Source organism: Thrips palmi, unplaced genomic scaffold (genome assembly GCF_012932325.1).
Source record: "Thrips palmi isolate BJ-2018 unplaced genomic scaffold, TpBJ-2018v1 HiC_scaffold_12, whole genome shotgun sequence".
Taxonomy (NCBI): domain Eukaryota; kingdom Metazoa; phylum Arthropoda; class Insecta; order Thysanoptera; family Thripidae; genus Thrips; species Thrips palmi.
In genome coordinates this window covers 9,839,526-9,862,316 of record NW_023144623.1, presented here as the reverse complement: position 1 = coordinate 9,862,316, position 22,791 = coordinate 9,839,526, and the positions used below count along the sequence as shown (strand labels likewise).

The 22,791-nt window shown below is 45.1% G+C and overlaps 2 protein-coding genes across 11 annotated transcripts; one reads left to right on the top strand and one right to left on the bottom strand.

Annotated features, from left to right (window-relative positions):
- Positions 1 to 30: 30 nt before the first annotated feature.
- LOC117640472 (ras-related protein Rab-21) lies at positions 31 to 3,047 on the top strand. Its single transcript, XM_034376992.1, has 4 exons — positions 31 to 393; positions 958 to 1,125; positions 1,220 to 1,338; positions 1,412 to 3,047. Exons 1-4 carry the CDS (start codon positions 268 to 270, stop codon positions 1,668 to 1,670), a joined length of 672 nt encoding a protein of 223 aa, XP_034232883.1. The 5' UTR covers positions 31 to 267; the 3' UTR covers positions 1,671 to 3,047.
- A 264-nt stretch (positions 3,048 to 3,311) lies between these two features.
- On the bottom strand, positions 3,312 to 22,779 carry LOC117640462 (protein phosphatase 1 regulatory subunit 12A). Of its 10 annotated transcripts, none has more exons than XM_034376968.1 (24): positions 22,531 to 22,779; positions 17,495 to 17,625; positions 17,302 to 17,420; positions 17,030 to 17,189; positions 16,797 to 16,941; positions 16,561 to 16,706; positions 16,053 to 16,231; positions 15,762 to 15,860; positions 15,567 to 15,613; positions 15,342 to 15,471; positions 14,351 to 14,468; positions 13,811 to 13,936; positions 12,937 to 13,119; positions 12,069 to 12,179; positions 11,371 to 11,560; positions 10,714 to 10,887; positions 9,802 to 9,988; positions 9,571 to 9,680; positions 9,428 to 9,496; positions 6,865 to 6,993; positions 6,683 to 6,772; positions 6,507 to 6,593; positions 5,654 to 5,758; positions 3,312 to 4,540 (listed from the first exon to the last, which is right to left on the bottom strand). In XM_034376968.1, the coding sequence occupies exons 1-23, from the start codon at positions 22,777 to 22,779 to the stop codon at positions 5,654 to 5,656; spliced, it is 3,084 nt and encodes a 1,027-aa protein (XP_034232859.1). In that variant the 3' UTR covers positions 3,312 to 4,540. The 10 variants fall into 10 exon arrangements, with proteins under 10 accessions (XP_034232859.1, XP_034232863.1, XP_034232860.1 ...); XM_034376972.1 differs by having other exon boundaries at positions 15,441 to 15,471; XM_034376969.1 differs by having other exon boundaries at positions 16,053 to 16,216.
- Between the last annotated feature and the right edge of the window lie 12 nt (positions 22,780 to 22,791).

Genomic DNA, 22,791 nt, shown 5'->3' with positions numbered 1-22,791 from the left:
ATCAAGCTTGTTTCAGTTTATGTTAAATATTTTTGGAAGTGAGCTTGGCTCACAGTGTGTTCCACTTTGTTTCCGCGCCCGGTTTCGCAGACAATTATTACATCAAGAAAATGATCAGCTGATCCATTATTGCTTATTTGCAATTTACTTCTGGATTAGATTTGTGTGGCGAATGCCTTAAAATTTTGATACATTTATTGTATGTTAGAGCCTGAGTATGTCCTTCCTGTGGTGACTTTTGTTCGATAAGTCATTTTATGCTACAAAATGTCGAACCCAGGAAGCTACAATTTCAAAGTGGTTCTCTTAGGAGAGGGATGTGTAGGGAAAACGTCGCTGGTTCTTCGCTATGTCGAAGATAAGTTCAACGATAAGCACCTCACAACATTACAGGTACGACGACGTACGTGTGTGGACCTAACCTCATCCTGTACCTGTAGCTGTCACACCTGTCATTTTAGTAAACATTTCCTTAAATTTCTGGCACTTTTTAGGCCTCTAATAGAGAGCTCTTTTAATTGATGATGTTCTTAAGTTCAATCATGCAATGGTTTGTATCGACTATTGGAGCACTTTTGAGTTATGTGATGTGTCATCCATTTTTTTTCCACAGTTTGTTTATCTGATAAAGGCTGTAATTTTAGTACTGGCTTGAATACAATTTGGCAATTAAAACGTCTCTTGCTCTTACGTTTTCCCCCTCTCACAAATCCAAGAATTTTTTCATGTCCTGGTAATTAGTTGTCGATGTATTTTTCAATCGTTTCAACTTTGATTCTGAAATGGTTATGTAACCGTTTTTGCCCAGTTCTCTTAAGTGGTTGTCAATCCACTTCTGCAATACTTGTGTTAGGGGAAGAGGTGACTTTTGTTCTGGGTTATTTTGGTTTGCCTCTGGGAAATTCATCATAAAGTTTTCTCATAAATACATCTTTGTTTTTGTCTTTTTTTCTCCAGGCTTCTTTTCTGAACAAGAAATTGAACATCAATGGGAAGCGAGTCAACCTCTCCATCTGGGACACAGCAGGGCAAGAGCGGTTTCATGCTCTGGGACCTATATACTATCGAATGTCGAATGGAGCTATTCTTGTCTATGATATTACTGATGAAGATACATTTAAAAAGGTAAGTGTTCAAAATCAATGATAAAAATTATGGAAGGGTCACACATCTCTGAAATTTCAACAGAGTGCACTTTCCTTATATTTTCATTTTCTAGGTTAAAAACTGGGTGAAGGAACTGAAGAAAATGTTGGGAAGTGAAGTATGTCTCACCATAGCAGGAAATAAAGAAGATCTTTCTAAGGATAGAAATGTATCTGTTGAGGAGGCCCAAAGGTAAAATTTTTACTTTACGTTTTTAAAATGCCCTTTTATACACATTATTTTAAATGATAATTTTTATCTTCAGGTATGCTGATTCTGTGGGAGCCAAACATTTCCTTACATCTGCAAAATTGAATCAGGGCATTGAAGAGATGTTTGTTGAATTAAGCCAACGCATGATGGAACGTCATGCTGAAGTTGAGCTTGCTCAAGCGCAGTCAACATTGGGACGTGCTGGAAGTATGAGGCGAAATGTTATGGTTGTAGAAGATGACATGATGGTGCCTCCTGATAATGCAGTTAAGGGTGCTTGCTGTGGTGGTTATCGTGTAGCATCATCATGAAAGAGCATTTGAGGGCGCACAACTGTCAGGTTGATGACCTTATTTTGAATTGGAAGTTACATGTTTGTGACGTGACAGTTCGAAAATCATGTGTTCTGTGTGCTGTATATTTACATATTCTAATAGATTGAATGTTATATGTGAAGTATCTGTGATCTAAATGTGTACAAACAATGTTATGTGGAAAGGCCTTAAGTTGTTAATTTTTTAATTTACCTCAGTGGCCCATTCTATGAACCATAATTCCACTGTAATCTGCAACTTATTTTTAAAAAACAACAAAAAGAACTCAATATACAGAAGAAAGAGGGTGTTTCTTCTGTCTTGTCCAGTTAAGGTTGTCTTTTTTTGTCATTGTGTAAATTTTTGTGTGTGGCGGAGCTCAAAAGAACCAACTTATTTGTGTCAGGAACAGTAAAGATTAAGTTGTGCTATTAATCCCTTTCTCAAAATGTCGCACCATTAAGCAAGAGGATGTTGTGTACGGACTTACAACTGACACAGAAATGTCTAGTCGCTTAAATCATCTTAGGAATAACTTATTCCAGACCTTTCTTTGCAAGAATCAGGTTTAAATTGATGAATAAAAGTATGTGGCATAGGTATAGCAATTGGCATAGAATCTGACCTCATGTTGTGGTATTAATTGCTGTTTGTAAGTCAAATTGGAAGCCATGTTGCAGCATATGTGCTGACTCAAAGTCTACTTATCAAGTTACATTGAATCTACTTATTATTGCTAAAATCGTTTGCTTTTCAAATTTTTATTTCAATGTTAATGTTTATTACTGTTGTAGCCATGCTTAATCTTGCATTAGCATTTTTCTTCTTGTACAGTATCCTATACTGTTTACCAAAATGAAATATTTTTAAGGACCGCCTTTCAACTTTGGACTGGTCTATTACTTTGTGGAACTCTACTGCTGTATGGTTGTCTCTTGAACTTCCTAGCAAGGAGTTGTCCTTAATTTTTCAATCTTCAGCACAAGTCACGTGTACTCTTTGACAGACTAAAATATGGAAGCCAACAACACACTGCAAATGTTGACAAAGGCATCCAGTTTACCTTGTTGCTATTTTTTCTCATGTTGGTGAGTTTTGTTCTAGTTCGTGTTTCCTTTTGTTTATATCAAAATGAATTACGGTGGCCACCTATCATGTCCCAACAGAAGGATCAGGTGATTGTTGAAACCAGTTTATATTTGTGAAATACACAACAAACGCAGTGCAACCCTTGTTCAGTTGTGACTAATCGCAATCCTTTTTGTATAAGATTGTAATAATCTGATAGAAAATTTTGTACTCAATTTTGCAAGACCTGTATTTCTCAACTATTGACTTGTGATTAAAATATGGTGTCATCAGTATTATTCCAAAGATGAAGTTCTGTAATTTCTAGTCCCAATGACAGGTTTAGTAGTTCATGTTTAGTTCATCACACCCGCACTACAGTGAAAACCTAATTGGAACAAATTGGTCCAGCCAGACCAACATAATGTTGATGCTTAGGCAGCATTTGGCAACAAGGTTGCATGGGACATCATGCACATCACTCAACAAGACACAATTTGTCCACACAAGATTCTTTCTCATGAGATTTTACTGTATTAGAGTCTTCATTATCACAATAAAAAAACAGTATAAGATAAAAGTTTTCACTAATTTTAATACATTTCCATACACATTCTATAAAATTTATTTTAAAATTTTATGTATAATGTACAGTAAAAGCACAAAGGCACATTGCAAAAAAAAGGGGGGGGGAGGGTGGATAAAATACATCTAAATTGAAAGGAAATGTTATGTACTAAATTAAAAGCTGACATTTGAACACAGCGCTTGCATGCCTACCTGCTCGCCTCCTAGCAGTGTTATACCATAAATATATGTACATTCACCAATAAATTAGAGGTTTACATCCCCCTAGAATTTCCAGGAGACAGAGAGAGGCAAAGGTGCTTCATATACATCACAATTGAGATCTCCCATGGACAGAGCCCTTGTAAAAATTTCTTTCCCACATTTTATGCACTTTCATAACATTCACTTTCACTGATTGTAATAAATAACAATAACAAAGGAAAAATAATTATGGACCAGTTTGGTAAAGTTCCTTACATGTACGTAATAACAAATGTAACACAAGTGCCAGAGAAAACAAAAAATGTACAAAAGCTGAAAATATCTTCCATAGTGCTTCAATTTTCGTTTTCAAACACATTTTTTGAACATGAGTGTCTTTAGAAATGCCCGATTTGTGGAACAATATTTTGACAAAACCACATGGTACAGATAAGGATAGTCATGTGGTGTCAGTCTGTCATTTATTTGGCTTAAAAAAAAAAGTTCTGAAGAAAGTTGATACGTATTAATTACTGTTACCATACAACTGTCCATCTGATTAATTTTGTTGGCCATGGTAGAATTTTAGGGCATATATTTCTTTTCATAAGAATGATTATCCAAGTTGCAGTGTGACATAAAAGACAAAGAGAAAAAAAAAACATCTTGATAAAACAGATTGTTTCCAACCACTTACAAACAAAACAGAATTCTAATTGGAGACTAGAAATAAAAGTTTTCTCTTGAGACTATAAACAAAGCTCACAAGGCAAGACAATGCAAACTTTGAGTACGCACAGACACATTCAAACTTTATACAAAATGAAATGAAACAAAACAAATTGCACCAAATGCAACTTAAAATGATCACATGTGGTTTCCACAACATTTTAGTAAACCATCCTTATAAGTAAAATAAAAATGAGTTGGTACAGTAGAGGTCATTTAGATAACTTGCTGATAACTCTAATCAAAGCTCCATTTTCATCTTTCAGCCTCTGATTTTCCGCTTTGAGCTGCTCCAAAAGCTGCAACACAAAATCCATGCGTTAAAACTAGCACATAGAAAACTTTGACAACCCAGCAAATGAATCATCTGGAGTCTGCTTCCTGTTGGATAGAATGTTGGTCATAATATTAACATACTTGCCAAAGCCAAGTCAAAAGAACTAATAAGATAAAATATTTATAAATTAGACAGAGACAGAAAGGAAGATAAGATTACGGGCATAGCCATAGAAGCAAGTGACCACAAGGGGCATAAAGAGTAAAATCTATCAAGTTCATATCTTGCAACAAATAGGACAAAAACATAAAATGGCTGAAGACAAGTTATGAAGTTTTAGTTTAATTTTACATCACACACAAAAAAGAAAAAAAATTGTATTTGGGCGCTTGTGCTTGATTAAAGCTCAATTACAAAGACTGTCATCGAGTACTTTGGTCCTTTGGTCCTTTAACAGCTCAAAGGTTAGATCAGCAAGCATATCACACCACACAGCACAAGCCCGGAAAAATAGTATCACCTCAACAATCTAGAAGCTAATAGTACGGACATCTCACTGAAAATTCCAGTACAGCACAACACAGCAGAGCACAAAAATTGGCAGCTAAGAAATGGAGCATATTCAAAAAGAATAGAGACAATTCTGATAAAATATGGGTGAAAACAAGCTTAATATTGGGAGGGAAAATGTATATTTACATGAATGCTAAAAATGAGACAGAAGTACGTTTACCCAAAATTTGAGTAAAGATACAAGAGATAAAATTACACCAAAAGGGGAGAGACCCCAAAAAACCAGTGTAAAATTGACATGCTCAAAAACTGCATGAGTCACCTCAGTATTGATGAGAATCTAGCTCAAAAATTTCCCAGTAACATACACTCAAAACTAGTGTGTTTGTCTTTTATGTACGTGAGATGTTGTATGTTAGAGGGTGCACCCTTCAAGAATAAAATGCAGCAACTGTAAGTGTACTAGGGCTTTTTTTGAAAAAAGGATTGAGTGAGTTTTGCTCATGAGCCGCAGTTCTCACTTTGATTAAAGACACAGGCTACACTGGCAGGAGAAAAAAAGTCAGCACTGCATGCCCAAGAATGCAATGCAACACAAATCAAACAACATTTACAGCATTACCTAGATTCTGGCATTAGCTGAACTAGTCAGCTTAGTCACCACCCGCGTCAAAGCACGGTTTTCAGACCTCAATCTTTCGTTTTCCATTTTGAGCTTTTGCAATTGCTGTAAAAGTAAGAAATCTCTTAAGCCACACCATGTCTTCATTTTGCTTCAGTCCGCATCTATTCCTAAATGTGTGTTTCCTGGAAAGATCTCCATTTCAAAACAAGATAGGACCTTATTCCCCTGACAAACAATGCACAAGAGTGGTGCTCTATAGAGTAAGGGGAGCCCCATGTCTTGCTCATCTTATGCCCCTGTAGCCACAGCATGCATTCATTGCACAATTAGAGATACTACATTAATTGGAAAACACATTTCACTCAGTGAACTTCTTGCCTAGTAGTTATCAGATAGAACAGCAAAAGAAGGCTTTGATGTGCCTAAATTTTGGTTCAGAGTAAAGTACAGAACACATTTCTCTAAAGAAAATTTTTAAAATGGATGATTATCAACTTTTAAAAATGGAATGGAAAACAACATTATTTGTAAAAAAAATATGACTGACAAAAGCATGACAGCAATTTAAGCTACGGATCGGTAGACATTACTAAAGAATTAAAACCATATCAATTACAAAGATGTGTTTCTTAGAAACTGAAACATGACAAACAGGAGTAGAGGAATGTGTTCAAATTGAGTGAACCTTACACATAATAGCACACTCAAAAGAAGGCAAGATGGCAATACAAGAGATCCATAACACACACCAAAACTTCCTCAGAGATAGAGTAAGAAAGAGTGAAAAGACCAAATGGATTACACTTTCCAACACCATGTTTAAAAGAATAAGACACAAAGGAATACACACCTTTAGCTCCTCCTCCATTTCAGATAATTTCCGCTCCATTGCCCTCCTTTCTCGCTTTTCCAGTTCCGACAAGCTGCTTTTACTAGGCTGAAGATAACAAATTAAAACCAAACATATGAAAACTGGGACTTAAGTTTGATTGAGGAATTCACACAGATATAAAGCAAACTACTTACAACAGAGTTATCAGCAAGAGCTTTCTCCTCTTCAGTCTTCTTTAATTTCTCTCTCAAACGGTCATTTTCTGCTAGAGATTCTTCATAAAGCTGAAAAACACATGAGAAATGCATTTAGTTCTACAACTGGTCAGGTAGCTTACCCTGTTGACTCAATAACGCAAGAAAAAAAAACAGCAAACCTTCTTGTAATCGATTTCTCCATTCTCTGATCTTGCAGGAGTGACGGCTCTGCTTACAGACGCCGAGTCACCGCCAGCTGAGGAAGTCGAGCCCAGGCGAGAGGAACGCCCAGACCGGTCCGCTCCACTCTGCAACAAGGGAACGGCAAGGCCCTGTCAAACATCCAGCATCGCCGAGCATTGTGTCCTGTCACCCCGCTAGCAGCGCTAGCAGTGCCCAGCCACTAGTGCCACCCCACACGGATTCCCTTTGCGAGCTTACAACATAGCCCTCCGAAGTGGTGCTGCGCGCGCTGCTCACGATGGACGAGTTGGAGCCCGACCGCGAGAGCGCAGGTGACGGTGACGTGTAGGAGGAGGCCGCCATGGCGGAGGCTGCGGCGGAGCGCGGCGTTGACCGGGAGCGCTGCCGGGCCCGGGCCCTCTGCTTGCTGGTGCTGGTCTGCGAGTTGGACGACGTGGAGCTGGACGACGCGGTGGACCTGCCGCTGGACCGGCCGCTCGACGGGTAGCTCGACGATGACGTCGACGACGTGGTGGCTCCGGACGGCGAAATGCTCAGGTTGCCGTGCAGCACGTTGCCCGACGAGGACGACGACGGTCGGGACGGCGAGGGCTGCCTGTTGAGCGACGAGGACGACGACGAGGGCACCAGCAAGCCACCGTAGCCCGACGCCGTGCCGCCGTACGTCGTCAACCCCATGGACCCCAGCGCCAGGTACCCCGTCGAGCCGGACCCGCCGTAGCCCACCAGGCCGTGGTGGCCGTAGGGGGACCGCGTTGACGGCGAGGGCGTGGGCGTGAACATGCTGCTCATGCTCTTGGGGCGCCCGCCGTGGCCGGCGTGCAGGCTGGAGCCGGTGCTGGAGCCGAGCAGAGCACCTGCCATAGCGCCGGCGCCATTCCGCAGCACGGCCAGGGCCCGGCTCGAGCTGGACGACCGAGTGGAGCTCGGAGTCCTCGCCGTGGACCTGGCCGCCCTGGAGCGACTACCGCCGTTGCTGGACAGCGGCCCGGGGCTCACGCCCACGCCCAGGCCCGCGCGAGCGTGGTAGGAAGCCATGGTAGCGCAGCGTGCGTCCGTGCGTCAGCGTCACGCCTGCCAGACAACAGCACGGCCGTGCTCGCGGTGCTCGCCTCGCCTCAACTCGCCACACACTAGTGCCACTACAAGCCAGTGGTCCGCCACAGACCGTCCTAACGCGCCCAGCCCTCCGCGCCGCCACGCCGCGCCGCGCCGCCACGCCCGAACCACGTCACTGGCAAGGCCAACACACCAGCCTCAAACTTGAGACTCAAATATAGCCCCTCGCCACCTGACCAGGTGCTGGGATGACGCCAGACCTTGCTCTACTCCGATCCACCTCGCCTCGCCTCGCCTCACCGAGACGCAGTGTCTCCGACGCACCGCCACGCCCGCACAACGAGGGAAAGCAGAAGCTCAGAAAACGGCGTCAAGGCGATCGCCCTCGCTGGCCACCTAGTCCGCAAAGAAAACAATAACAAAAAAAAACAAAAAAAAAAAAAACAACGGAGCCGACTGTGTGCATACAATGCACTAACAACAGTAATGCAATCTAGTCCCTGCAAAGAAAAAAAGCTACAGCCAACTTTGTGCATACAATGCATCTGTAACAGTCCCAAGTGCCTATGCTCCTATTCTCGGCAGGTTGCCAAACACAAAACAAAGATGACTATGTAATTAAAGAGAAGGCCTTGATAAGACAAATCGCAATTGACCCTGGTGTAAACTTGCTTGGGACAAACTCATTCCGCATTACTAGGCATCGGTCCTTCCCTGAAGACAAAAGCTTTCCTTGACACACTGTCAAGGAGCAGTGTGCCAAGTCTTTAAGTTAAATTTAGAAATATGACACCAGACAGTCCTCTCTGGCCCGCTGGTTCAATATGCTGCTTGGTGCACCAATTGTATGCTGACTTGTTCTATAAAAAAATTGCAAAGCCCCTCTGCTAAAAACGGCACGGACTGAGTAATAAGAATATCAGAAAGGCTCGGTAAACCGGCAAGCTGTATACAGGACGCTAGTCTAGGCCCGGCCACGTCCTCGTTCGCACTCCCTTCCAATCTTAGTTAGAGTTTGCGTTGAAGAGAAGCGGACAGTGATGACGGCGGAGGAGCATGAGAGAGGAGGAGAGTGAGAGTCTTGTGATGTAACGGCCGAGCTACTGAGCCAGCCCCCGTGTGAGAAAGAGAAGGAGAAGCGGTGCCAACTTGACGAGGGCTGACCATGCCATAACTACCAGCAATATCAAAACACTGCGGACAACTCACTCTCAACGTAAGAAATGGCAACTTTGAGAAAGGCTGCGACGTTAAATCCAATTTTTTTCTTAATTTTTCTCACTCCCCTCCGCACAGCCACGTGTGGACTGACTGACTTCCTAAATATACCCGGCTGCGGGCAATCGGCCAACCCTCAACTCTGGCTGCTCTATTTATAGACAGGTGGCGGCCCTGCGCGCTTCTAGCCCAACCACAGAAAAAGGAGGTAGAGAGAGAGGGTAGATGCACAAAGAGAAAAACTTAAACTAGAAAACTCACTTCAATATGATTAGTTGTTGATTCATCCCCTTCGCCTTGATTAATTTCTTGTCTTTCCGGATCAATTTCCTACAGAGGAATTTACTATTGATTATAGTCTGCCATCATACACAGAAGCATTAGTTGACGACATTTGTACTTACATCTAAATCCACATGCACAACTCCAGTTGACCTTCGCTTTGGTCTCTTCCGCCTGGCGATCACCGCCTGAGTTGCTTGGGCATTTCTGCTGTCGTTTTCTTTGTCTTGTTCTGTTTGTTATTGAAAAGAACAAAAAATAAAAAAGATTAAAGCAACAAAATGTATAAGAGAGGAAAATGGGCACAAAAAAACCATCATAATTTCATGATAAAAATTAATATTTCAGCTTACCTTTATCTTCTGGTGGCTTCAATTGTCTTCTAAGTGGTAAAGTGACCGTTGTCTCTGCAGAGGCAGGTTCGGGTCCGGTACTCGGAGCGGAAGTTGGACGGCCTACAGATCCACCAGACGGTCGCCTGATGTACGCAGTTGGTGCCTCAGGCATGCTACTGCGATTCCGAGCATCTTCAAGTAGAAACTGGAACACAAGATAATGAGACTTAAAGAAACTGCTTACACTTAATTTCAAAACACAGAAAGATGCACCATACATGGCAGAGGAAAGGAGGGAGGAAACAAACATCAAGCAAGCAAGCAAAATACGTACGAGCCATTAAAAGGAGTTCCTAACTTTTGATGGAATAATAACTAACAAAATACTTGAAGGGGGGACCATGAAAAGCTTTCCAACATTTAACAATCAGACAAAACCAGAGTCAGAATATGGCTGTGGAGATTTCAGACGCATTCACAAGAATTCATGAGGAGACAGCACATTCACGCTATGACATGAAACATATATTTGGAAGTGTGATGAGGAAGTTCCCATGCAGTGGCACATGGCAGCTGCAAACATGCGCCAGTGACCCTCACTCAAATATCACAAGATAAGAAAAGACACAAAGCATTTCAGCAAATCTTCATTCCTTGTTCAGCATTCACTTCATTCACAGACAGGATACGAAGCAGTCAGGTGAAATGTAGGAAACAAAACTTGCAAGGAGATATCCACAAATTTAATATACTCAATAATCTGACTTAGGTGTAGATGTTAATGCTTTGGACTAAGAATTGCTAAGAAAAGCGCAGTAAAGATGTAAAATCTCTGTTCATTGGAAGACAATGTCAAGCTTTGTTTAAGAAATGGAAATGGGACTCTCCTTACAAATTTGTGCAAATTTAATGACAGGGTCTTGTTCACACCTTGCTTCGGTCTCCGTTGTCAACCCGCAGGCGCCACGAGGGCCGCCGCTCGCACGAAAAGAAACCGCCGTCTTCTTTTTCTTTCGTAGGACTAGGAACAGTGGGCTCACCGGTTGTTATTGTGGCTGATATCGAAGTACAGTTATTGCCATAAATCAAATCCGCTGCATTTGGCTGTCATGGGCACAAATTTTATTCACATTACAGCAAGCACTAATATTCTATTATTATTAATGTTTTGTTGAGTTTGGACTGCAAAAATTATTATGCATTGGGATTGGGATATATCTTTCCTTCCCAGAAAATGTACAGAACACCTGAGCATGTAACACAATTCACAAACCCAAGCAATGCAATCTCAGGTGTGAGGCAACTTTAGTGGACCAGGTAATTTCAAACTGATTATACGAGGATGCTAGGTCAGTATTAATGGGCACAGGTAAGCTACACACTAAGCAGAATCTTATGTAGCATCAATGATGAGGGTATGTGTACAAAATGTCACCAGAAAACACTGCTCCAATCATGGCATCACACTTCCACTTGCAACCATTACAAATCAACTAATGAATGTACCCTCCACAATTATTAACAATAACAAAAATTTACTTCTTTTCTCAGTACAAAAAGATTATATATTGGTGGCTTAACACAAACCTGGTCATTGTTGAGTTGTTGAGTAGCTTGATGAAGTTGCTGTTGCTGTTTCTTCTTCACCAACTGTTCAGCTGACTTAATCTCTTCCAAAGTAACTCCTTGAGTAGACCGCCGAGTTTCTCTTACCCTCTTGGCATGGGCTTTTCGCTGGGTCTCTGATTCCTCATCGCGAACAGGAGGTACAAAAGACCTGAAACGGAAAAATGAACAGACAAGTCTTTAGATCGATTTAATTCAATGAACAATGATAAGCTACTATTTGGGGGAATAAAAATTGAAACATACTCCACACTGAAAAAGCCTGATCTGAATGTGCTACTATCAAAGCTACTACAACATTAAATGAACTAGCAAATATGGATTCAAGGCAACACAATTAGTAGAAAAAGCCAATTTTTAAAAAAATTCACATAAATACATAAAAAGGGTAACATAGGTGAAAAGATGAGCTAGATGCTGAGAGTATTAGTTAACTTTTTTTTTCAAAACAAGGCTTGCATCCATTGTTAATTCTAGACCACACCCATACTTTATGTTCAGTCAAACTGGACTATAAATAATCCAGTTTCAAAATGAACCAAAGCAAAAGAACGTTTGCGAACAAAAACCAGATCAAATAAAATCTACTCAGTGAAACTACGTAAAACTTGTGATTCAAGCAAAGCATGCATTGACAGACAGAACACACTGCTACGCACTTGAAGAAATTTTTGAAGATGTTCCCTGGACTAAGCTTACTTCCCCCAGGCGTGGTAGGGGTGGTAGGAGTGGTAGTTGGACTACCACTAGAACTACTGTCCTTAGGCCCGCTGCAAATTAGTGCAAAACACTTGGCTACAGTGTTGTGCTTCATACACAAATACCACACACATGAGCAAGGCAATAGCCATCACAGCAGGAAGAAAGGTCGCTACACCATAAAAGTTTTAATCCTTTCATTGCTTCACAAGTAGAAAGAAAAATCAGTAAAATAAAGCCTTGGATTTTTCAACTTTTATAGTGTGAAACTTTTCCTAACAAGGTGAAATTCCCATTGAAAAGAAAACAGATACATGCCTTAGAAGTGCAAAAGTGGAATGGTTTCATGAAAAGTAAGCTCTAAGTTGTGAAGAACAAAAGTCAGGAAGAAAAGACAATATAATAGATACTTAAGAAAATGAGAAATTTGGAGTAAAAAATAATTTTGCTGTGCATATGAGCCTATGGTGAATTTGTACCATTCATTGAAAAGTGAGGCATGCACCGACACCAATGTTTAGCAACACAAGTAATAATTCCATATAAAGCATCACAAACAATTATACAGGTACATTGAACCTGAACAGGAAACCACCATGAACCCTAATGTCAAAACCCAAGTAACAATTTAACAGAGCACTTCTGCACATGCATTCTGAGCTCTTCAGTTGTGGGATTCCAGTCCCATGATATGTACTCTAACAAAAATGCCTACATTGAGCAATGAAGACCTTACAGCAAACAAATTTGTGACACTGATATTTATATGCTACACTTATAGCACAGAATGTTGTGACCTAATGTAAAAATGAGGAGGAAATCACTCACCTTCGGACCGGAGGCACAGAATTGATGGTAGTGCTTTGTGATGCTCTGTTGGCAGGGTCAGCTGGTGGGGGCATTAGGCTAGCTGCAGTTGCAGGTGCTGTAGCTGCTGCTACAGCTGACACCACAGCTGCAGAAGCAGTCTTAGTAGGGCTTGCTTTGTTTTCGTCAGCGGATCCTCTACGACTGAAATAAAGCAATGGAACATATGTAAACAAACTAAAGACAACACACAATAAAATATGTGGGTCAAATTTTTGATTGTAACCACATTATATCCCATAAAATGTGTCAATATTAATAGGTATTTTCTTTCAAACTGAACAACAGACATAATTTGGTCACAAAACATAAGTTACTGCAAATTCAACAAATGACAAGGAGGTTACAATTCCAGGGTTAATAGGTTATAAGTTGTTAATGGTCATAATGATACTGCATTACTGTACAGCTCAATAAGTTGATATGCACAAAAAGGTCATTTTTTAAACTTCCTTTACGGCAAACACGTTAAAGAAAAAGACAAACACAAACACTAAGCACAAGCACTTATTTTTGTCAGCAAGTACAAAGAATATATACATGCTTCTTTCAAGTTCAATACTAATTTGATCCTAGGTTTAGAAATGTACAAAGATAAGTCAATGAAAGCAGCTTGCAAAACAGCAATGGCATATCTTACGCACGCAAAGGCATACAAAGGAATGCAGGCATACTTTTGATATGCACGACAATCTGTGTTGTGCATTGGGACATGACCTCACAATGGGAAAACTTATCAGGAAAATACTTTGGATACATAAAGAGAGCATTTGAAGCCCTCATTCTGTGGTGTGGTTCAATGAGTGAGGCCGAACTGACAGATTTGAGAACCTACCTGGGAAAGTATTTCTCTCTGAGTGAGGCAGATCGAATGGGTAAGGCTGACACAGACTGTGAGGAAGGCAATGAGGGGCATGAACCGTTTATTCTTGCATGTAACTCCAGGTATCTGCGGTAAAACCTACACGCATACAACATAAAACAAACACAAGCTCAGTCATGCATGCTCTTTCGAAGCACCAAACAGTTGATTCTCTACTTATTTGAATTCAAGATGTAGAGAGCACATAAAATAATTTTTGATTCAATAGTTCTTATGGAATGTGGCCTAAAATTCAAATAAATATGGTACGAGGAAAATGACAAGCAAAAACGCACAACATGCTGTGATCAAGCAGGCCTCAAAGGCATAAAGCATGAAACCTTAAAAACAGTTTGCTTGATTTATATTTTCATTTGAGGGGAGGGGAATCGGACATACTATAAAACAAATCAAGGAGCATGCAGTATGAAAAGTAAGTTAAATCAAAGGAGAATTATACAAGGTAAATGGGTTGGTTAGTCATTAATTTGATTTTACTATATTTTCACTTACTTGTCATCTTCAATGAAACTTTGGGTTCTCCGTACTCTAAGAACAACATCCTGATTATCTGCCGAACCACGCCCGCCAGCAGGCGCAGTATCACTGTTGTCATCCTTGTCACCAAGACCTGTGCAATAAGAAAAATAAACAATGCAACCTACAACAACAATCATATCATAAGATGCCTAGGTGACTTTAAAATATATTTATCAAGGAAGGAAATTTCTTTTGAGATTTACAGCACTTTGTTGCTAGACTTTTCAGGTGTTTCAATAACACAAAGGCACTACATTCTTTTTCTCCCCACCCCAATTCACTACACAAAATAATTGTTAAAAATGGCCTACATTATTGGGTAAGTGATTGACAAACTAAACAAGCCACTTGAGGTAAGCGCCCATCAAAATCAAGCCAAAAAGACAAGAGAAATAACAAATCTTGTTTTTAAAAAACTAGAAAGGTAATACATTTAATGTGTAAAATCAAAAGTGCATTATGTTAGAGAAATAGGGAAACAACAGAGCAAAACATTGTTAAATCCACCAATAATTCCAAAATCCCCCCTCTCAAAATATGATGTATGTATCTTGATTTAATTCCATGAATGTTGTCGACATGCCCCATGGGAATGGTGAATTGCAGAAAACAAGTAGAAGAGCACAGCGGCACCACAGGACCCATTCTGAGCCTATTTAAAAGACTTGTCTCAGACATCGTGTGGTTGACATTGAAGAGCAGTACATAAACATATCTATTAAATTAATTACTAAAGTGAAGAAAAAACAACAACTAAATGCACTAAGGAATGAAATCAAACATTAGAATAGGTTTACAGATTCTTACAGGCAGCAAACTAATTAAAAATTGCAACAGACTTATGCAAGTAACAGAGCAGGTGCATATAGAGTAAACTTGAAAAACAAACATGTTATTTCTAAGATTATGCTTTCCAAAGAAGCCACTACTTCAAACCACAATGATTTGTACTGCACCGACTCACGTAAAGTGAAATTCCGCGGAGGAGGCTGTATTTGATAGTGATTCTGCTCTGACCGACCCCTCACAGAACCTGGCCTTCTCCATGGTGTTTCATTCTCACCTTGAGCGAGTTTGGGTGGAGCACTGGGAGCCTGGAAAAACGGACAAAAAGGAAATGAGTAACAGGAATCTCTAGAATTTATAATCTCGCTTCTTTTAAATTTAATCTTAACAGTAATTAACTTACTGGGTTTGTAGGACCATCACCTATTCTGTTGACTTGGTTCTTCTTTTCTGTAATAATAATTAGAAAAACACAATAAATTACAATGTAAGAGAGAATGACCTTTTTGCGCACAATAAAGTAGACTAACAAGGAACAGAAGCTGAAACTCCTACTGAATGGTGTAGCTAGGACTATTCTAGAGTGCTACTAACTCACCTTCAAGTCCTTCCTCAAACTTATCAAAACTAGAATCACTTGAGTCTGAGTCTGTTGAGTCAATTTCAGAATCAGACTCACTAGAAGTCTCATCCTCATCTTTAGCCGCATGCACATCAGAAAATAATAATAATAACCAAAAACATTTCCCTAGGCCAATCAACTTAGAACTACCAAATTTACTGAATCATTAATACTCTAATAAAGAATTGATTTTAAAATTAGAGTTCAGAAAACCCAACCTGACCACACATCCTAAACTCCCACATAAATCAAGTGTACAATACTTACCAACTTGGCTTTCCTCCTTGGAATCTTCCTTTCCAATCTTCACTTCCACTTTCTTAACCTTTGAACCAGGAGGTCCTTCTTCTTCCGATATGGTTCGATCCAGCACTTGACGTTCTGATGATGTATCCTTGTTGATAAGACTGGATTTGTCTGAGCCCGACATCCTGGTGACGGAAGACCTGCATTGTAGAGTCTGTCTTTGTTATTAATGGTATCATCATGCAGGCTAATGCACACACACACAGAGAAAAAGGAGGAGGGGTGAGGAGGAAGTATGAAACTGAATTCTTGATGGTTGAATAATCTCAAATGATGAGGAAATAAGGAGGGGAGGGCAAGTGCTAAAAGATAGGGACAGGCAAGGCACATCACAAAACACCACAAAATTGAGGTGGAAAAGCAGGTAATGCTTTAAAATACTTTAAAATTTAAAAAAAAAAAAAAAAGGCATTTATACTGAAATTTGATTAAAAGCATTGCAGGGGGAACCAAACAAATCAATAATGACCGTCTCTTTGGTGTGTTGGCAGCTGCTTTTCTGTTGATTATTGCATTAATATCTCCATTGTCCTGTTGTAACGTGGCTTGTTTCTTCTTGAGCTCCTCTAATGTCCGAACCATATCAAGATCAGCCACATCAAAAGCAGTCTGACCCTAGAAAGTATAAATAATAGTCTTAGATAGTCGGTAAAACAAAAAAGTAGCTTTTAACCATAAACCAAATAAGACTGGTAATAAACATACCACATAGTTTTTAATATCCATATCACAGAAGTGTTCAACAAGCATCTCACACGCTTCCTTTTGACCCCAATGTGCTGCAGCATGGAGTGGTGTCCAGCCATCACAGTCTTGTGCATTAATATCTATTTTACCCTGGAGCAGGACACTGAGAAAGGGAAAAAATGAGGGAAATTAGTCTTTGTTTTTAAATGCTGAGAAAGATTTACTATGTAAGATAAGAAGAAAACATTTACCTGATGACTTTTATATAGCCCTTAGCTGCTGCAACGTGCAACGCAGACGCACCGGTCTTCGGATGTGGCACATCATCAATTTCTCCACTATTTATCCATTCCTTGGCATCCATCATCATCATCCGCTCCTCTTCACCTCTTGCCTCTTCACAATCAATTTCTAAACAAAAAAATTTCGTCCCTCATTAGAGTTGAACATCAACTACAACAAGGCATTTAAAAATCCCTGTTTTGTCAAGCAAAAGCCTCACAAAAAGAAAGGCGAATATTACCTTTGGCAATAACATGTTGTTGCAGTAATTCTTCCATCTCATCAGACTCAGCAATGTCCAGAGGCAGCTCCCCATCATTGTTGACGGCGGCTACGTTGGCTCCGTGTTCAATTAAATATCTGCAAATGAGGCGAAGAGCGTCAGCAACTCATTGGGCCACCGTCGAGCAAACGTCCACATAAAGTCGACCCACTTGGCTATGCTAATGAAGCCGCAGGACGCAGTGGCGTGCAGGGGGGTCCAGCCTTCGTTGTCGCCCCGGTTCACGTCCGCGCCGTGCTGCACCAGGAACTCCACCATGTCCAGGTTGTCGTCTATGCACGCCTGCAAGCCAAAGCCGCCAAAGCGCCATCCATTAATACATTGCAGTCCACCCGTTGCAACGTGCGGCCCGTACGGCCGGCCACGCGGGCCACGCGGGCCTCCCCTCCCCTCCACACCGCCCCAAAAAGGAAACGGACGGCGGGGCAAACAAACAACACGCAACAAGACGGAACAGGAACATCGCTTTTGGGCCGGCCTGTACACCCCGCGCTCCCGCGCACCGCCCAAGAGGGGGCGCGGCTGTCGGGGCTGTCGGGGCGGCCCGTACTCTCGTAAGCCCACCAGCACCCACCAGCTAAATCGGGCTGTCGGCGAAGCGGTCCCAAAGCTCACAGCGCCGGCAGGCCCGGCACGGTCGGCCGTCAGGCGCTCCCCTAGCACCTTGCCCCCAAAACGACGAAGCCGCGGTGGGCCGCCCCCAGGTGCCCCCCCAGGTGCCACCCTCGGCTGAGAGGAAGGTCCGAGGAAAGTCACTCAGGTCCTGAGTGACTAAAGAGGAGCATGAGGCGATACACCATTAGATTGTGTTTCCGAAACGAAAATCGGCAGGCCAACGTTTCCCGAGCAGCGGCGCCAGAACTGGACTTCCCCCGGCCGAGCTGTACGAGGCACCAACGAGCAGCACGCATCGCCGCCGAGCCGAGCGAAATGGCCGATGGGTTGGCAGTAAAGCGCTACACGTGTTTCCGAGTGGCCATCTGTCCGAGCCCGGCGCCTCGGCCCGAGCGCGGTGTGTGCAGCGGCAGCAGTGCGCCAGCAGGGCCGCGAAGGCGCGAGGGAAGCATCGCCGATGACGCCAAACGAACGGCGGCAGAGCGCGGCAGAGCCAAAATTCCACCTCGGGACCGACGATGCGTCCATGCTTGGCTGTAAACTTGAGGACCGACGAGCCCAGGACGACGACACGGGGCCGGAATCGGGGACCAACGTCCAGAAGCCCCAAAAACTTGAAAATGAAGGCGAAGATAAAGGGGCGCCCCCCCCCCCAAAAAAAAAGACCGTGGAGCACGGGGAATGACCACGACAGAGACGCTGGCGCGCTGCATGCGACGCCAATCGATTCATGCAGGTATACAGGGCCGCTGTGGACGCGCGGTGGACGCGACAGGGGTCGACAACCGACACAAAAACACACCGCCGCTCCGCCGCGCCGCCCAGCCACGCCCCGCGGCGCTGCATCAAAATTAGGTCCATATCGCCGCAGCCTGCGTCCTGCCCGTCCTGCGAGCGAGGCAAGCCAGGGCCAGCCAGGCCGGCGAGCGGCAGCCGCAGCAGCTGCAGGTGGCGGGGGCCCGGGGCCCGGGGGGCGTAAAGGACGTGTACGCGCAACGCAACGCGTGTTCCAAGACAGAAATACTCCCCTTTCCCTCATCCCCGTGCCCGCCGCCCATAGCCACGCCGACACTTTTCCTCAATATTTGACCGCGCGTGCGTGAGGGGGATAGGCTCGTCGGTGGGGGTGGGCCGCGGAAGCAGAAGGTCTGTCTAGCGGGGGCGGATGTCGTCGAGGATGTCGCCCGGGACCGCGGTCCACCTGCCGCGGCGGTGCTGGGCGGGGCGCGCCACGAGGTGCGCCGGCATGGCGGCATGGCGGCATGGCCAGGCCAGGGGGATGGGATGAGACGTCGCGGCCCTTGAACCTCGCGGCCTCGGCGCCTTGCGGCCCTCGCGGCCCCGGGGCGTGCCGGCGTGACGGCGCCGACTCCCACGCCAGGCTGTGCGCGGTGCTGCGCGCGCTGCCGGTGCTCTGCTCGCTCCGCGGCGGGCGGCGTGACGTGACACACGAATTAGACCGACGGAAGCAGGACGGGGACAGGACAGGCGAAAAATAAACCGCCGCCATGGGCCGCGCCGCGCCGCCCGCTAGACGTTTGGCAGGTGTCCTGTACCAGTAGACCAGTAAACCCCAGCCGCCAGGCCCGGCCAGGCCCGGCCAGGCCGAGGGCAGGCCACCAAGGCCGATGGGGCCGAGGGACGACGCCGTGCGATCGAGGGATCGCTGTGTCCTTCGTTCCGGCTTCTTTCAGGACCTTCCCTCGGGACCCCCTTGAGGGCGCCGAGGAACCGGGCCGCCGAGGCCGCCGTCAGCCGTCACGGGGGGGGGGGGCGGCGCGGCGGCGGGCAGTCAAAACACGGGCGGCGAGACGGGCCGCGAGGACCGCGTCGTCCGTCTTCTCTTTCCCACACACGTCGTCGAGCTCCAAAGACCCGCACCTGCCCCGTCCTCGTCGTCGCGTCGCGTGGCGGCGGAGGCCCTGGCCGACACACGCGGCACACACCACCAAATTTACGCCGCCTAGGGATTTACAGCCGCAGGGGACACTTTTTCAGCCGCGCCCCAGGGACGCTCGCGACTTACGGGGGTCGTCAAGGAAGAGCAGGGGTGGAGGGACGCAAGGTAGGGCAGGTGGGAGGAGCGGGGGTGCCCTTAGACCCGTGGTTTCCAACAAGCCCGCATCAGAGGGCCCGCCCGGCCCGACGGGGAAGTACCGCCTCGGCGCTGTGTCCTGGCGGGCTGGCCGCCCTGGTTCCTACTTGGCGACGGCCGCCGGCGGCCCGTCGAATTAGCGAATTGGTGCCCGCTCGCCCCGCGGGGCCGCGGTCTGCGGGGACAAGCGCCAAGGTCATTCTCACGCGCAGGACGCTTCGTGACCAGTTTCCAGGCATTTCTGGGCACCTTTTGGCTGCCGTTTGGCTGCCTTCGGCGGCGAGGGTCATCTAGGAGCAGCGCGCACCCACGCCTGCCCACGCCTCTGGCCACGCCCAGCCCTCCCGTCATTGCAAAGAGCGGCATCAGCAAGCATCGTCTAAATTTAGCGCCCCACACCCTAAGCGCTAGGCCGGGCGTGCTAGGCGCCCCCTCGCGGAACACAGGGCACCCCAGTGTGCGTGCGTGTGTGTGTGAAGTGTGTGGTTTGGACAAGGCGTGCAGGACCCTGGCGCGACCCAGGCCCGCGCTAGACTAGCGCTGGGGCTTCCCCCATTCACGTGCGTCAGAGCACGCGTCTCAATGCTGGCACTTGGCTGGGTCGCGGGTTCGAATCCAAGTAAAAGCCCCTTCGCGCGCGCTGCCGCCAACTTCCGGTTTCGGCGCGGCTTCCCTGGGGGCCGCGAGGGCGTCGAGCTGTAGTATACACTTATTCCGCAAAGCGTTATGAGTCGCTCCGTCTCTCTCGCGCCCACACGTGAGTGCGAGAGAGACTGCGGGCGAGATCACTCTGCAGGCGATCTGGGTGGGGCCGTATCTGTCACTGACGAATCCACTGGCCGGCAGTGGCGGCGAGGCACGGCGACGCGTCCCCCAGGCTTCTTCGCCTGCGTTCGCCCGCTTCGCCCGCTTCGCACGTTTCGCGCCGCCGACCGGCCGTCGGCCGATGGGCGTTCCCTACGTTCCCTACGGTTTGCCGGCCGAGTCAACAGCGGCACAGCGGCCGTCGGGAGATAAGACGCGGCCGGCGCGGCCAGCCGGAAGGGCAGGGAATTCCAAACGCGGCACTGCGCATCACTCTGGGGCCGGCTTGCGGTGCACGCGGCCGCCGGGTTCAAGCTCGTCACCGCGTTGTCACACGCACCGACAGGGGAAACATGATTGAGATTAGGGCATCCGCGAACAGACAGACAGACAAGCGGGCGCGCATCACTCGGCCCTGCCGGGCCTGCCGGCTCCTGCCCTTGCGCCGCGGGTCGCGGGCGTGGCTTGGCGCGGCGAGCCTCGGGTGTGCCGGCCCGCGCTCCGCTCCCTGCAGTAAAAATAGACCGATGAAAGTGCCGGGTCCCTGCAGGGTCCTAGTCTGGGCCGTCGGGGTGGGAGCAGACGACCCTTCAGACTAGAGTACACGACAGCAGCCCCATCACAGAGAACAAAAAGTTACTTCTCAGAGGGCTTCACTTCACACGAAGGTCTTTCAAGTTGCGAAACAATGCTACCCTGTGTATGTTTGACTAGGTCATCTGTCGTGCTGGACGGTTTGGGAACAGGATGGTTGAAATGACATTAAAGATACGTTGGCCATCAAGGAAATCATACAACCCAAAAACAATTTGCAATAATTGAATACACGATGAAAGCCATCAAGGTGCAGATTATATGAATGTACCATCTATGAATGGCAATCATGATGAGTTGTGAATGGAAAACTTTATCGGGAGACGTGACACATCAATTAGAAAACTATTTCACTTGGGTGAAGATTACAAAGGCTTCATAAGAAACTAACCTGTGTAACCTACTTAACACCTGAACATAACCTCTCGCATTCCACCCAAAACCCATTCATTTATCTTTCCATTCAAACACAATGACAATAATATAAGTAACCAATGAGTAAACACGTATGAGATTAAACCAGACAAAGGGAATATGCCATGGATCAAATTTCAAACCTTCATAGTGGGAAATAATAATAATATAAAACAAAATGCAACAGGCTACTACGTAGAAATTAAAAATATGCCTTAACTAACACTGAATACCACAATGATAATAAAATAAAAATAAAATCAACATGTAACAGCACTATTAAAGTATCATCAAAGCAAGATTTTTACATTTTTTCACAAGTATTTGCTGAAAGAAAAAGCTGAAAGGCTTGGAATCAGCTGTCCATAAAAACAACAATACAGTCCAACAGGTTCGCTAGGAATGGCTCAGAAGTGACAAATTTGGTAGGGCCAAGTGTTTAAATATTTGTCTCAAGATTTACGTGTCTAAAAGTGTAAGACTCATGTCAGCTTGGACAAAATTTGGAAGCAGTGTCAAGCACTTGAACTCTACACGGCCATCTTGTAGCCCTCAGAACATCAATTTCCAAGTGTGTTTTTGGACATCAAAACATGCACATGACGAGTGCAGACACGACCGCTTCCTCAAGTGGAAGCAGTACATGGCATGAGGCGTAAAATTACCTGATGCAGAGCTGTCAGTCCGTCGACATTGGCAGTGTCTATGTCAGCCCCTTTCTCGACCAACCGCACCACCTCCTCCTTGTCTCCTGATGCACATGCTGCTAAAAACACACAGCCAGCGGAAAACTTGATTTTCCGCGTCTTGGTCTTGAGCACAGTGTCTTCCCGGTTCGTTTCCGATTCTTCCCAACGCTTTAATTGTTCGGCCCTTTTAAAAAGAGCCGAACTTGATCGGGTTTCTATCGACATAATTACGGCTAC

Bases quoted from the DNA above. Each gene is read 5' to 3' on its own strand.
- LOC117640472 (XM_034376992.1), top strand. From the start codon at position 268: ATGTCGAACCCAGGAAGCTACAATTTCAAAGTGGTTCTCTTAGGAGAG. The intron at 1,126-1,219 runs GTAAGTGTTCAA...TTCATTTTCTAG, and splicing joins ATGAAGATACATTTAAAAAG to GTTAAAAACTGGGTGAAGGA. The intron at 1,339-1,411 runs GTAAAATTTTTA...TTTTATCTTCAG, and splicing joins TCTGTTGAGGAGGCCCAAAG to GTATGCTGATTCTGTGGGAG.
- LOC117640462 (XM_034376968.1), bottom strand. From the start codon at position 22,779: ATGTCGATAGAAACCCGATCAAGTTCGGCTCTTTTTAAAAGGGCCGAA. The intron at 15,614-15,761 runs GTGAGTTAGTAG...TTATTATTACAG, and splicing joins GTTTGAGGAAGGACTTGAAG to AAAAGAAGAACCAAGTCAAC. The intron at 12,180-12,936 runs GTGAGTGATTTC...ACTAATTTGCAG, and splicing joins TCTGTGCCTCCGGTCCGAAG to CGGGCCTAAGGACAGTAGTT.